We start from the raw sequence: 14,212 nt of genomic DNA, 5'->3' as shown, positions 1-14,212 counted from the left end.
GGTGTCTGGTACAATAATAACTGATAAACAATGCACACAGAGGGGGAAGCATGGTGTCACAGGAAGTCAACAGGACAGGAGTCAGGCACCTTGGTCCCTACCCCAAATCAGCTTCCTCTGTAGTTTTGTGACCCATGCTTGAGGTCCCTTGTCTTTTTCTAGCCCCTGAGCCTCAATTTTGCAGGCTGGATCAAAGAGTTTTTCAGGGAGCCTCAACAAGGTAGAGGGATAAAATCAGCTACTTAAGTGGTCAGCAGGCAAGATATGGGGGTGAAGCAGGACTGGTGTGTGGCAATAGGGCGTAGTGGGGACTGCAGCAAAATCAACGCTGTGAGCTGGGTGTATCAGCTACAGGGGCGGGGAGGGAATGTGGGTGTGGGGTAGTTAGATAAGCCTATCTTTAAGAGAACCCCCCAAAAAAATACATCGTAATGCAGAATTTGTTATTTAAATCTTGGTAATGAATTCAATACATTTTTGAAGGCTTTCAACAAATTGAGACTTAGGTCTCAGGCCCATCAGCCTTGTCAGTTCCTCCGTCTTCAATCCCATGTCCTTTCTTATGGCTTCTCACTTTATCTCCAAAGTCTGCTGGATTTCCAGCACATGTCAGGTCTTCTGAAAAATGCTAAAATGCTGGGTCAGGCCATGGAGGCTGGAAAAGGCTAGAAGTGTGAGTACATGCTTGCGCGCACGCATGCGCACGCGCGTGCACACACACACACACACACACCCTGTTTAGGGAGGGGTGCGTCCCCTGGAGCCAGCTGGGCAGCATCCCTTCGGAGCGGGACAGGGAAAGCAAGTCAACTGGGAGATCCTCCAAGTTCTCCCAATTTGTTCTCAGGCCTGGCATGGGGCCAGCACTTGTCTCTGGGATTTCCGGTCTGGGCTGCACTGGGGAGACACCCTGTATGGCTGGTCAGCGTGCCAGCTACTGAGGGCCACTCTGGGATCCCACATCACTGGCCTCTTGGGTTGTAAACAACAGATGGACTGGAAGGCTTACCCTCCCCACATCCAAATCCAACTACCCTCCTCTTTTTCTCCTTAAACTCAGAAATGACCCACCAATCCAAGATGGATATATACGCATTCGTATATGCTTGTTTGGCCATTTATCATCCGCTCAATAGAGTATTTATGGGACACCCATTGTGTGCAAGGACTGAGGGTACAGAGGTGACCAAAATCTCAGGGCATCCCCATTCCCTCCACTTCACCTCCTGCCCCCATCACTTCTGACAGTTCACCCAAAGCGTCCTGGGCACCCAGCCTGGTAGTCCTTCTTTTTCCTCTTACTAAAAATTTTCTTACCAATGAGCACACCCAACATCACTCATCATTAGGGAAACACAGATCAATAGTACAGTGAGATACCACCTCACACCCATGGAGACAGCTACTGTCAAAAGCCCAGAAGAGAACAAGTGTTAACCAGGATGTGGGGAAATGGGAACCCTTGGGGGGAATAGCATGGTGGTTGCTCAAAAGCTTAAAAATAGAATTACCATAGGACCTAGCAATTCCTCTTCTGGGTATACATCCCAAAGCATTGAAAGCTGGATCTCAAAGAGACAGGAGTATGCCCATGTTCATTGTGCCATCATCCCAGTAGCTAAAACATGGAAGCAACCCAGCTGTCCACTGACAGAGGAATGCAGAAGCAAAATGTAGTAGATCCATACAGTGGTATACCATTCAGCCTTAAAAAGGAAGGAAATTCTGACAGATGCTACAACATGGATGACCCTGGAGGACATGATGCTAAGAGAAATAAGCCGTCAAAAAAGACAAATACTGTAGGATTTCATGTGTATGATGTAGAGTAGTCCAAATCATGGAGGCAGAAAGGAGGAGGGTGGCAGTCAGGGGCTGGGGGGAGGGGGGAGTGGGTGAATTAGTGTGTAATGGGTATAGAGGTTCAGTTTTATAAAACGGTAAGAGTTATAGAGAGAGATGGTGGTAAAGGTTGCACAGCATTACGAATGTATCCAATACCCCCGAACTGTACATTTAAAAATGGTGGCGATGGTCAATTTTATGTGATGCAGATTTTATCACAATGAGAGATTTAAAAAAAAATTTTTTAACAATGAGCACACCCAGCACCCAGACCTTGGTTTCCCTTTTTCATTTTTTTCTTTTTCTTTTTTTTAAAGATTTTATTTATTTATTCACAAGAGTCAGAGAGAGAGAGAAGGAGAAGCAGGCTCCCCACTGAGCAAGGAGCCTGACTCGAGGCTCGATCCCAGGACCCTGGGATCACAACCTGAGCTGAAAGCAGATGCTAACCGACTGAGCCCCCCAGGTGCCCCCAGTTTTTTTCTTTGAGTATAGCTGATGCATATTACCAGACCTTGGTTTCTAAATATTGTTCTCAAAAAAAAAAAAAAAACCAACCCAAACCAAAACACCCAACAACTAAAACAAAGAAACAAACAAAAACCAAACCAGGGCTCCTTGGAGAAATGGCTAGTTCTAGGGATGGAGCAAGGAAAAAAAATCAAGAGGCGCCTGGAGCATCTTGTAGGGTTGGAAAGTAAGGAAGTGCTCAAAAGACAGAAGGGTGGGGGGGGGTGTCAAAGGGTCACAGGAACCAACCTGAAAGAGCTCCCAATGGCCAAAGCCAGAACGATTGGAAGGACACAGTAAATAAGGTAGTATTAGATTATAACTCAAAGCCTAAAATAAACATCCATGAGTGCATGAATACAAATAAATGATAGAATAAATAAGGGTCAAGGGACATACTTAGGGAAGAATTACAAATAATATATGTAAATACTCTCCCTCCAAGATGGGGGCCTTAATCCCCCTGCCCTTGATCGGGGCCTAGATTTAGTGACTTACTTCTAGAGCACGGAAAGGAAAAAGCAGGAACATAAGGTGCACCACCTTCCCCAAGGGATCGGTCACCATCACCAGGGTCATCGTCCACCATGGGGACATCATCTCGGGGGTCTTTCCCCCCAAACCCGTAACCCCAGAATAATCATGAGAACATCAGACAAACCCCAATTCAGAGACATCTGACGAACACCTTCAAATCCCTACAAATACAGGTACTCTTCGAAACCGTCAAGGTCATGAAAAACAGGGGCCGCCTGAGAAACCGTCATCAAGGGAATTAACAACTAAATGCCACGAGCTACCCTGGCTCGGATCTTAGGACAGAAGAAGTCTGAACCACAGAAACTCTGGAGTTTGTTAACACTAACGCACTGATGTTCATTTCTTAGTTTTGACAAACGCACCAGAAAGACCCTTAGGGAAGATGACGACACCAGGGCAAGCCAGGTGAAGGGTACGCAGGAACTGCTTGTGTCCTCTTTGTAGCTTTTCTATAAATCCCGAACTACTGCAAAATAAGGTCTATTTATAAAAGCACTTCCTCCCGATTAATAAAGGAACACATGTTCACTGCAGATAATTCATCCTATAAACAAGTAGCCGGCACTTGCTTACCATCGGCTGTGAGCGTGCCAGTGTATTTCAATACAATCTTTTTTCCTGTGCGCTTTTGACGCAACTGAGGATCAGTTAACATCACAATTTTGTCCTCTGGGCTTTCAGCCTTACAAGCACATTCCCTCAGCATTCAAGCATTTGGCACGGGTCTCGGAGCTACTCAGTATTCCATGACTCGGCTGGGCTGTGCTTTGCTTAGCTGCTCGCTCTGCTGCTGGACACGGCGTTCAGAGGTCTCTTACGATAAATGAACTCTAACGCACACAGCTGGGTCTGCATTTGGATAGTTTCCTAAAGACAGTCTCGAGAAAGACATTCCTAAGTGGAAGGGTGTGGATACTTTTAAGTCTCTTGACACATGTTGTCAATTTGCTTTCCAAACAGCGCGCTCCCCCAGCCAGCGGGATATTGAGCACACCTGCCTCCAAAGGGTTTTCTTTATTCTTCGGAACATCCCCACGCTCGCATCTCTGTCTTCCATCCCCTGGATGCTGCTTCCCCTGGACTCTGCCTGCCCCTCTCTGTGCTCTCTGTGCCCCTTCGTCCTCTGCCCGCATTCCAGCAGCGCCCCTCTCTCTCACTCTCAGGATCTCCCCGCTGCCAGCCCATCTCCTCCCATCCTGACCCCCACTCGCCCCCTACAAGCTGCACTCTGAGGACTGTGGCTTCAGCCCCACGAATGTGCCTCCTGCACCTGTCTGTCCCTCTGCCTTAAATTCTAACAGATGGGTTCCCCACCCCATCCCCTCCCTCCAACTTCTCTCTCCTCCTGACTCTTCCACATGGAGGAATTATTTCTAAAACACCAATCTGGTCATTTCACGTCCCGACGTTAAAGATCCTGTGGACTCCTCCCCCACCCCCTCGCCCCACCTGCAGACATGCCTAGATTCATGCATTCAAGGCCTAAAACAGGATTGAAACTCATTTGTAGAAAAACTGACCCTCTGTGCTCTTTCAAGCAAGCTTACCTCGAGGATAGTCTCCGCCGGACACTGGACAGTAGATAGCCTTCAACACCTCTTTAGAACTTGCTGATCTCCCTTCTGAACAAAAGGAGAGAAGCCTTTCAGCCAGCATCATCTTGGGAAGACAATACTTCCTAATCAGACATCATTAGCAATATTTCGCTTTTTTCAACCCTGGGCACAGGGCACTTGTCTACAGTCATGCTACAAATTTGCCTTTAAAATAAATCCAAGATTTTTTTTTTTAAGTGCAAAAATCTAAAAGATGGTATGAATAACAGGAAGGGGGGTGCTTGATTATGGCGGACAGTCGAGGTGTTACTCCTACTCCCAGTGTGGTCCCTGGACTATAAGCAGCATCTCAGAGCTTGTTAGAACTTTAGAGCCTCAGGCTCCGCCTCAGCCCTCCTCAGAATCTGCATTTTAACAAGGTCTGTGGGTGCTCTGTGCATGCACAGAAAACTCTCAGAAGTACCGATGTGAATAATGAAGCCTGGGAAACACCGGCCTCAGGACAAAAAGTTGAAACTATTTCAAGATGATTCACACGCCTCTGCAAGGCCTTCTGCATCCAGGAGCCTAGCTCCCTGCCTTTATTTTTTCTCTCACCAAAAAGCCCACCCTCTTCTGCCTCCACCTCCTTATCGTTCACGACTCAAATCCAGTAGGACTTTTCTTTCTCTTGTTTAATTGAGGTGAATTTCACATGACATAAAATCAACCAGGTAAAGCAAGCAATTCTGTGGCGTTTAGCTGAGCGTCATTCCCCAACCCCCTCTCCCTGGCACCCAGCAATCTGCTGTTTCAGGGATTTGCCCATTCTGGACATTGCATATAAATGGAATCACACGATGTGTGGCCTTTTGTGTCTGGGTTCTTTCACTCAGTGTGATGTCTTCAAGTCTCATCCGTGTTGAAGCAGGTTTGTTACTTTTACGCAGAATAAAATTCCATTGCATGGACAGGCTACATCTTGTTTTTCCATTCATTGATGGACATTTGGGTTGTTTTCCCTTTTTAGCGATTGTGCTTATTAGCTCACTGCTATGAATATCCGTGTACCAGTATTTTTTTTTTTTTTTTTTGAGTATCTGTTTTCAGTGCTCCTGGTTATATACCTAGGAGTACAACTGCTGGGTCATGCAGGAGTTCTATGTTTAATGTTTTCAAGCAATGTCACATCATCATAGAGCTTTTCCTTGACCCTCGCCTGCCTTCTCCTGTCCCACCCACAGAACTAATTTTGTCTCCTTTTCCTCCCATAACAATTTCAAAAACACCCCCTTGGCAACGCTGGGATTCAAACCCAGGACTTCTGGCTCCAAATCCTAGCTTTTTGCTCCTGCCCCACACAGCGGGACAGTCGCCTCCGCCTGGGACTGACCTCATTTTATAGATGAGGGTGCTCAGGTTGGGAGCCTGTCCGAGGCCACACAGCTCCTAGGTGACGGCTGGGCTCTGGACTCTCAGCTCCAGCATCCAATCTTTGGATCCCGTGGTCTATACTGTGCTCCTAAATGGACAAACAGGTTTCAAAAAAATGTGCCCCCTTCCATTCCTGGAGACACCGAGAACCTCACAACGCTCCATCCCTGAGAAACCAGTCTGTCTCCTCCTGGGATCTGCCAGGAGGCTGGTTCTGCAGCAAGGAATGAGCTCCAGGATCTTTGGTTTGGGCACGTTTATTTTGGCTCTTAATATATATATTTATATAATGTGGTTTTTCTTTCCATGATAGGAGGAAAGGGAGAAAATGACACTTTATTTTGTTTTTCTGCCTTTTCCATTTTTATGCTGCACACGGAACAGGTGAGGAGCAGGAGGCCAGGGGCAGGCGGCGGCTCAGCTGTAGCCCACCAGGCGTGGCGTGCAGGGGAAGGTCTTGCGCATGCTCATGCACTTCTCCTTGTCGATGCAGAGTGTGTTGGCCTTGATGGCCAGCTCGTGCTCCAGCCGGCACTTGGTCATTACCAGCAGCTGGAGCGTGTCCTTCGTCTCCCGCAGTCTCAGCTTGAGGGTCTGCAAGGTGTCGTCGATGGTGAACACCTCGTTCACGAGCCTGCGGCGAGAGCGGACGAGAAGGCACAGTTCACCGAGCTGGTCAGCACAGACGCACCTACTAGGTGCCAGGAACTGTGCCACGTGCCGGAGACAGCCGTGAGCAAGACAGACGAGGCTCAGCGGTCAGGGAAGACAGAGGTAGAACAGGCAGAAGCGGGGGGAGTGGCCAAGGGTGATGAGCACAAAGGAAGAAGCAGGATGTTTAGGGAAACAATCTGGTGGTTCCTCAGTAAGTAGACTTACCATATGACCCAGCAATTCTGCTCCTAGGTATATACCCATGAGAACTGCAAACAGATACTCAAACAAATTCCCGTTACAGCAGGCCTAGGGAACGAATATGCCACGTGAGCTGTGATGGTGGCTCGGTGGCAGGGCTGCGCCCTGGGTCCCACCTCTGGCCTCAGGCCCGGGGACACGCTACTGGAAGGTCTTGAGTTGGATATCAAGGTGGGCTTCCCGTGGCAGGCCTGGGCTATAGAGAGGTCACAGAGCAGCCTGGAACCTCTTAGCTCCTTGGGGATCTAGCTCAGTGCTGTCCAACAGAACTTTTGGCAGCCACGGAAATGTTCTGTGCTGTCCAATATGGCAGCCTCTGACCACCAGCTTGAAATGTGGTTCATGGACATAAGGAGCTGAGTTTTAACATTTGTTTCTGTTAATTAATTTACATGTAAATTTAAATGGGTGTTCATTCTCAGGAATGGGCATGGATGGGAGCCGACCCATGAGAGAGGGTTTGAGGGGGAGGGGTTACCTGTAGAAGAAACAGGAAAGAAGGCCCAGAGGTGGTAAAGGAAGGATGGGGGGTGAGGAAGGTAATGCACAGACGGGACAGTTCAGCTGCTGGAGAAGGCAGAGGGCTTGAGTCCTGTTATCTGCTCAGTTCCCAACGCACTCATGCACCCACCCACACACACACACACACACGCACAGACACGCACAGATACACACAGACACACACGTGCATGCATGCATGCACACTGCCTGGGGCTCCTGAGCCAAACATGGCCCATCCATGCTCCCCGTCTACCCTCTTCAGGGGTACAGCTGGTGGACAAGGAGGTGGGGAGCTTGTCCTAGAGGAGTAGGTCCCCCAGGACAAATCTGGTCCCCAAAAGCCCTGTTCTGGGTAAGTCCCCTCGGGTGGGTTATCAGAGAGCCCTCAGACCCAGAGCGTTCTGGAACCCAACCTGAGCATCTAAGAAGCAGGGACAGGTGCAGGAGGGATCGGGAGAGTTTCCCCCAAGCCCTCAGCAGGGACCTGGACCCCTTCCAGCCCAGCTGGGGTGGTTACCCTGGACACGGCACCACTTCCAGGGGTGAAGAGCTTCCAGGCCAGCAGCAGGCTGAGGAGCAGGTAGCCAGGCCCTCAAGTTCAAAGCCTGGGGTCACTTTCCCTGCCCACTCCCTGCCAACACACACACCCAGCTTTTCCGATTCCTGAGTGCTTATCTGGCAGTAACGAGTCTATGCAAACATCACGCTGCGTCACCTGGAGCCATCCAGCATTTTCTCTCAGAACATTCTTCCTCCTTCTCTTTACTTCTCTGGCTCTCTTCACATCTCCACACATCTCGCTCAGGATGAGGACAAGCCCCTGAGTCGTGGGGCATTTGCTGTGCAGCAAAGGGAGCTGGTACAGTGCCCCCAGCATGGAGGGCCCACCCAACCAAGGGGCCTGCCCCCGGTCACTCACATTCCCATGTCTGATGGCACTTCCTCCTTTGCCTGGCCCTCATGCCATTCCAAACCCCGACCCATGCTCACAAACCCGTGCTCTGGAGCTGCATGAGCTTTCCGCCCCCTCTCCAGTGAGGGGGTCCTTTGTCCACAGGAGCAGCACCCCCTTCACAAAGCAGGATGGGCAGGATTAAACTCTTCCAGTGTTCACGGAGAACTTTCCAAGAGGGAGATGGAGACCAAGGGGGGTGGGAGCTGATGCCTCTCTCCTGGGCTAGCAGGGGGGCGGGGAAGCAACCCTGGGCCACAGGCCACGTCTCTGGCCTGGGAGGCTCCCTCTCCTTAGCTTTCAGGGGAAAGCTGGAGGGCTCCCAGAGCACAAGGTGGGGGAGGCTATGGAGGGGACCCCAGAACTCCAGACCCCCTCCCAGTGTCCTGCTGAGTTGTGGGGCTACATGTCCTGATTGGTGGTGGTGGGGGAGCAGTCCATTTATCAGACCCAGGTTTCCTGGGAGCTCTGGAGACCCACCCCTCCTCATCCTGGTCTCCCCCACTCACTTGAACTGTGGGATGTCCCTGCACAGCTCCACATTGGGGCGCCGGGTCCGACACTCCAGCCTCGTCTGCGCCACCTTCAGTGGGCACTCCTTGGCCATGATGGACCTTTCCAGAAGCATGATGGTATTCTCTGCCTGGAAGATCTCCTGCAGCGTCTATGGGGAACATGTGGGGTGTGTCATGGAAGCAGCCACCTCCAGGCTGGGTGCTTAAATAACTCCTTCCCCAACCTTGAGCCCCCATGGCACGGGGGCTGCGCTCTTCCTAAGACAACCCTTGAGAACCCTGTGAACACGGGGGAGGGGCAGGTGCCAAGGCTGGTTGTGTTTCCAATCTCCAGCATCCACTGGAGTCAGCCAGTTAGTGTTCAGTGGGAGGGATAGAGGGAGGGGGAGAAAGGCCTTTAAGATGAACACAATCATCCAAAACAATCCAAAAAGCTCATCACTGAATCCACTTTAATCTGAATTAATCTAGGTTGTTCTAGATCTCTTTGTAATCCAAAATTTATGTAACTAGGTCAGCAAATAAACTAGGAAGGAAGGAAGGAGGGAAGGAAGGAAGGAAGGAAGGAAGGAAGGAAGGAAGGAAGGAAGGAAGGAAGGAAGGAAAGGGAGAAAAGGGGAGAGAGAGAGACTCAAAATTTTCTACTTATGTGTAGAAATATTTTCCCCAATATAATGCCCTACAGTTGATGGGAGTACAGATGCCAGGAAGGGACAGGCGAGAGCCTGCGGGGGACTGGGAATGTTCTATATCTTCATAGGGGTGGAGGCTCCCTAGGTGTAAACACAGGCAGAAAATCTTTGTCCAAATTCATCAAGTTGTACACTTTACTGTAAGAGTGTTATACTTCCAGGCGCCTGGGTGGCTCAGTTGGTTAAGCGACTGCCTTTGGCTCAGGTCATGATCCTGGAGTCCCGGGATCGAGTCCCGCATCGGGGTCCCTGCTTGGCAGGGAGTCTGCTTCTCCCTCTGACCCTCCTCCTTCTCATGCTCTCTGTCTCTCATTCTCTCTCTCTCTCAAATAAATAAATAAAATCTTTAAAAAAAAAAAAAAAAGAGTGTTATACTTCCATAAAAAATAAAGCTAAAATCAGAAGAAGGTCATCACGAGAAAAAAGTGGCTAAAATGGTGATACTCGTGTTGGGTCCCTGGGGGTCTTTTATAGGATTCTCTCTACTTCTGAGTGTTTGAAGTTTTCCATAATAAAAAATGAAAGCACAAGAGGACGAATGAAGATCGGCCACACTGGCTCAGTCCATGACCAGAAGGAATCGATCTTGCACTTGGCCGACCATAAGCACGCCAGAATCCGGAGTACTCTGCACCTGTCGCCTCACTGTGGCTGACACGTCCCCTCCCCTCCCTGCCACCCATCACCGTGAGCAGTTCCAGTTTTCATGGTGCCCCCCTCCTTCCAGAAGACTCTTTGTGGGTGGGCTGTGCTAAGACCCTTTCCAGACTTGGCAGGACCCAATGGTGAGGTTATACGTGCTCCCTTCCTGACAAGCCTGGCCGTGGTACCCTAACACCCTGACTTCCAACACCTCTCCTTCTGCTAGCTGTTTGTCCATCTCCCTCACTAGCATGTGCACTCCAAGAAGTTGGGGGCCTTGCTTTGTCCATGCGGCATCCCCATTGCCAGGAATAGTGCTTGGCGCAGCCTAAGGGCTGCCAGATAAAACACAAGACACCTGGTTCAATGTGAATTTCAGATCGACAACAAAGCACTTTTTAAGTATATGTGTCGGCTACTGCACGAGACATACCTACGCTAAAAAAAATGATTTGTTGTTGCTCTGAAATTCAAGTTTAACTGGGCATCCTGCATTTTTATTTGCTAAATCTACCAACTCTACTCATGGTAGGAACGCAATAAACAGTCATAGAATGAATCAATCAATCAATCACAGTGAAATCTGGAGGTCTAGATGTTTAGCTAGCTCCCCCATGGTCCTTATCCACACTGAGGTTTGGGAATAGTGTGCCCTAGACTTTATATGGTCGGGTCCATCTCAGATTTCGGTATCAGGGATAACTGCTTACACATGAAAATGCCAGGGTTCCTGAATGGGGTGGGGATTGCAAGTATGAGACCCAGTCCCCACCTTCCAAAACATTGCAGTCATGTTATCCGTCTATTCGTGAGCTAGGAAATATTCACAAATCATAACATGTACTAGGATGACTATTTTAGCTGGGTTGAGCCCATATTCTACAGGCACCAAGAAATTGCTTAAAAAACCGGACTTCCCTGTTAGCTTAGGAAAAAAGTCTAGAAAGAGAGCATTTTGATATTTCAAGGTAACAACAGGATGCCCCTTCCCTACTGGGGTTGAGTTGGGCAGTAGGGTTATGGGAGGGGGCAAGGGGACTGCTTGGCCTCCTTCAAAGCCCGTGAGGAGGAAGGCTGGCCCCCTCACCTGGTCGTCACTGAGCCACCCAGAACCAGAGTGACACCGCCAACCACATGTTGGTTAAACATTATCCCATAAGAATGTTCTGTGCTCAGCACACAAGCTTCCATGTAAACACTCCAGTGGAGGGGGGGGCGATATCTCTCTTAGAAGTTGTGGAGATTTTCCTTAGAAACGTGCCCTTTTGTGTGTGTAGGGGGGTGGGGAGCTGCCCCAGATATGCAAATCTCAGGAAGCACCACCCCAGCCTGGTACAGAAGAAAAATCAAGCTTTCTAGAGAGGAAAAATGCTTCTTGGCATCACATTGCCCCGTGCAGAAAACAGCCCCTCCCTCTACCATGTGGCCTATTGGCGGGATGGGGTAAGAAGGACGCCACTGAGGGTTCGACTGCTGGTGGGACCTGCCAGGCCTGCCCCAGCCGTGAAGGCAGCTCCCAGCACGCTCCTCTTCCGCCAGTCGGAGCTGCTGCTAAGAGAACCTTGAGAGGTTCGGAGCCCGTGCTCCAAGGCTGTGCTTAGCTTTCTTGCTTTCTCCTCTCTGCTCTCTTCATCCCCTGGTCCCCAGCTCGGGGCTTGCAACTTGGGAGCCTGCAACTTGACAAAAGACCTGCCTCTTGAGTCTAGGGATAGTGCTGACACTCATTCAGGTGCTCAATCACTTCTTCCTCCACTCATTATTTTATAGTTTCATCGATTCCTGCATTGCCTTCCCAAAGTTCACGGAGCACCTAGTAGGTGCAGAGCACTCCCAGGAAATGGACGCAGCAGTGACCACAGCAGATGGAAAAAATCCTGTCCTGGTGGAGTTTACATTCTAGCGGAGAGTTCACTCATTCATCTGCTCCTTTGTGCAACAAACATTTATTACATGCAACACACATTTCTTAGTAAGCGTCTGCAAGTGCTTCCCACAACCGCAAGTACTTTCTTCAGCATCACGGAAGTTCAAGCTCCTGCCACCCTCTCTTGGTTAAAACAACAACAACAACAACAACAAAACCTTATGGGATGTCTTTAGTGTGCAGACGTTGGCAGGGGCCGGGGCCTAGCGAGGGGCATCCGATACAAGTTCATCTCCCTTGTTGGGGAGCCCCCTTGTGAGCACAGCAGAGGGACCCGGACACAGCCCCGCAATGAACAGCAATTCTGGGAGAAGTGAAATTCATCAATTATTTTTCAAGCCTGCCAACCGCTTCCAGGAGTTGGTGCCAGGGGTGGAGGAATCCAGAAGCTTCTGCAGGCAACAGGCTGTGGCTACATTTTAACAGCTTTGCTCTGCTTTCCTTCTGTGTCTCCTTCTAGCTACTCTCCAGTTAAGGCGAGTGCTGTTGGTTCTCCATTGATACAAGGGATTTAAACACATCTTAAGTAAATGTGTTTTTAAGCATTTTTCAGGGACTGGCGTTACACCAAAACATAAAGTAAATACTAGTCCAGGTGGCTCGTGGATATGGTAAAATTGGGAAGGTGGCCCCGGGGGTGACTGGATTTGGGAAACCCTGTATTACACTGTCTCCCAGATACAGACACAGCAGGAGAGGGAACAGAAGGGAGCCGGGGAGCCGGGCAGGTGGTCACAGCCTAAATGAGGATGCGAAGGGGCGGGGGCCCTTGTGAAGTCCCCCGCCTCCTGTCTCCTCAGGGCTGGCGTCTGGTGTTTTGCAGGGGTGGGGGGAGGGGGCGGTGTGCTGGGACTGACTGGTGTTTGTTTCTCCAAGTCACCACCTCCTGTCTCCCGTTGGCATTTCTTGAGCAGGCAGGCCTGCCTTGGGATTTTCCAGAACAGTAGGGTTTTTCCAGAATTAGACACTCTAGGACCGATCGATGATGCACACCCAAAGCAAATCTGCCCAGGTGAGTGTATTCTGCCAAAACTGTTCCCCATAGCCTTGTGTCCAGACACACACACACACACACACGCACACACGCACACACACACACTCATTCTGTCTTGGGGGCAGCCCCTGCCGCCCACCCCAGTCCTGCCAGGCTGCGCAGCTCCAGGAGCCCCGTGTGCAATGATCTGACCTCCAAGGGCCAGGAGGCAGAGACCAAGCGGACTGACCAGGGGCAGGAGCTTGAGACACAGCAGCCTTGACCTTCGTGCTCAGGAGGAGGCTAAGCATTTGCTTGGTGCCAACATAGCCTCCAAGGGCCAGCCTGATCCACCAAGCTCCAGGTCAGCCTGCTCCCTAGACCCCAAATTCCACAATGTCCCCTGGAAGAAGAGCCCCGAGTCTAAGAGGGGGACCCACATATCCCAGTGCATCCGCTCCTGGGTATATACTGTCGCGTCCCAAGACTGCGAGGAGCATCCATGTCAAGGATGTTGAGGGCGGTATGACCAGTAGTGGGCAGTGAGCTGGCAATGGGTGCCCTTGATCACGGAGAAGGACGAGTAAAAGACAGCAAATGGGCACTGCAGAGGATTTTGGGGGCGCCATTAGGGGCAGAGGATTAGGCACGGGTAGGACCAAGGCTGGGTCTTTAAAACCATACAGGGCGAGAAAAGAAGGAAACAGACTGAACTGTATTACACAATCCCTTTTGAGAAAACGAAAAATCCCCGCACCTACAACAGCCAGAGACATTTAGTAAGAATACATCTCCACCAAGAGATCCATGTTCAACAATTAGAACGGTCATCTCTGGGAAAGTCGTCTGCGGGAGAAAGGGAGCGAGCATGAAGGATGGGGATAAAAGGAAGGAAACAAGAAATAAGCAAAGGGTTTTTTACAAACAGGATGTGCCAAGAAGTGAGGAGTATGATAAACTCCTCTCTGTTCACTGGGGTCAAAAAAGGAAAAAGTTCCCACAACCCTACCAGATTTAAGCTTCCTTTTAAAATAACTTCAGTTTAGTTGTTTTTTTTTTTTAATGGGAGAAAGACAATTAAAGAAAAAAAATACCATCTGATAGTAAAAGGGTATTGTTTCTTGAATTTGGCTGCATGTTAAAAAAATTTTTTTTAAGTAGGCTCCACACCCAGTATGGAGCCCAATGCAGGGCTTGAACTCTCCACCCTGAGATCAAGACCTGAGCTGAGATC

At 49.8% G+C, this 14,212-nt stretch overlaps 2 protein-coding genes across 2 annotated transcripts in view; both read right to left on the bottom strand.

Annotated features, from left to right (window-relative positions):
* The window catches only part of EMP2 (epithelial membrane protein 2), a 75,155-nt gene extending 70,693 nt beyond the window's left edge, over positions 1-4,462 (bottom strand). Inside the window, exon 1 of the mRNA XM_078074810.1 lies at positions 4,443-4,462. The gene's annotated coding sequence lies outside the window, so the exon portion shown is untranslated. The remainder of the gene's footprint in view (positions 1-4,442) is intronic.
* A 1,732-nt stretch (positions 4,463-6,194) lies between these two features.
* Positions 6,195-14,212, bottom strand: part of TEKT5 (tektin 5) — a 35,327-nt gene continuing 27,309 nt past the window's right edge. The window contains exons 6-7 of the mRNA XM_036070437.2: positions 8,742-8,896; positions 6,195-6,498 (exon numbers count right to left, since the gene is read on the bottom strand). Coding sequence (XP_035926330.2) covers positions 6,282-6,498; positions 8,742-8,896 — 372 coding nt within the window. The 3' untranslated portion in view covers positions 6,195-6,281. The remainder of the gene's footprint in view (positions 6,499-8,741; positions 8,897-14,212) is intronic.

This window comes from Halichoerus grypus, chromosome 6 (assembly GCF_964656455.1).
Source record: "Halichoerus grypus chromosome 6, mHalGry1.hap1.1, whole genome shotgun sequence".
Taxonomy (NCBI): Eukaryota; Metazoa; Chordata; class Mammalia; order Carnivora; family Phocidae; genus Halichoerus; species Halichoerus grypus.
This window is presented reverse-complemented; position numbering and strand designations above follow the sequence as displayed.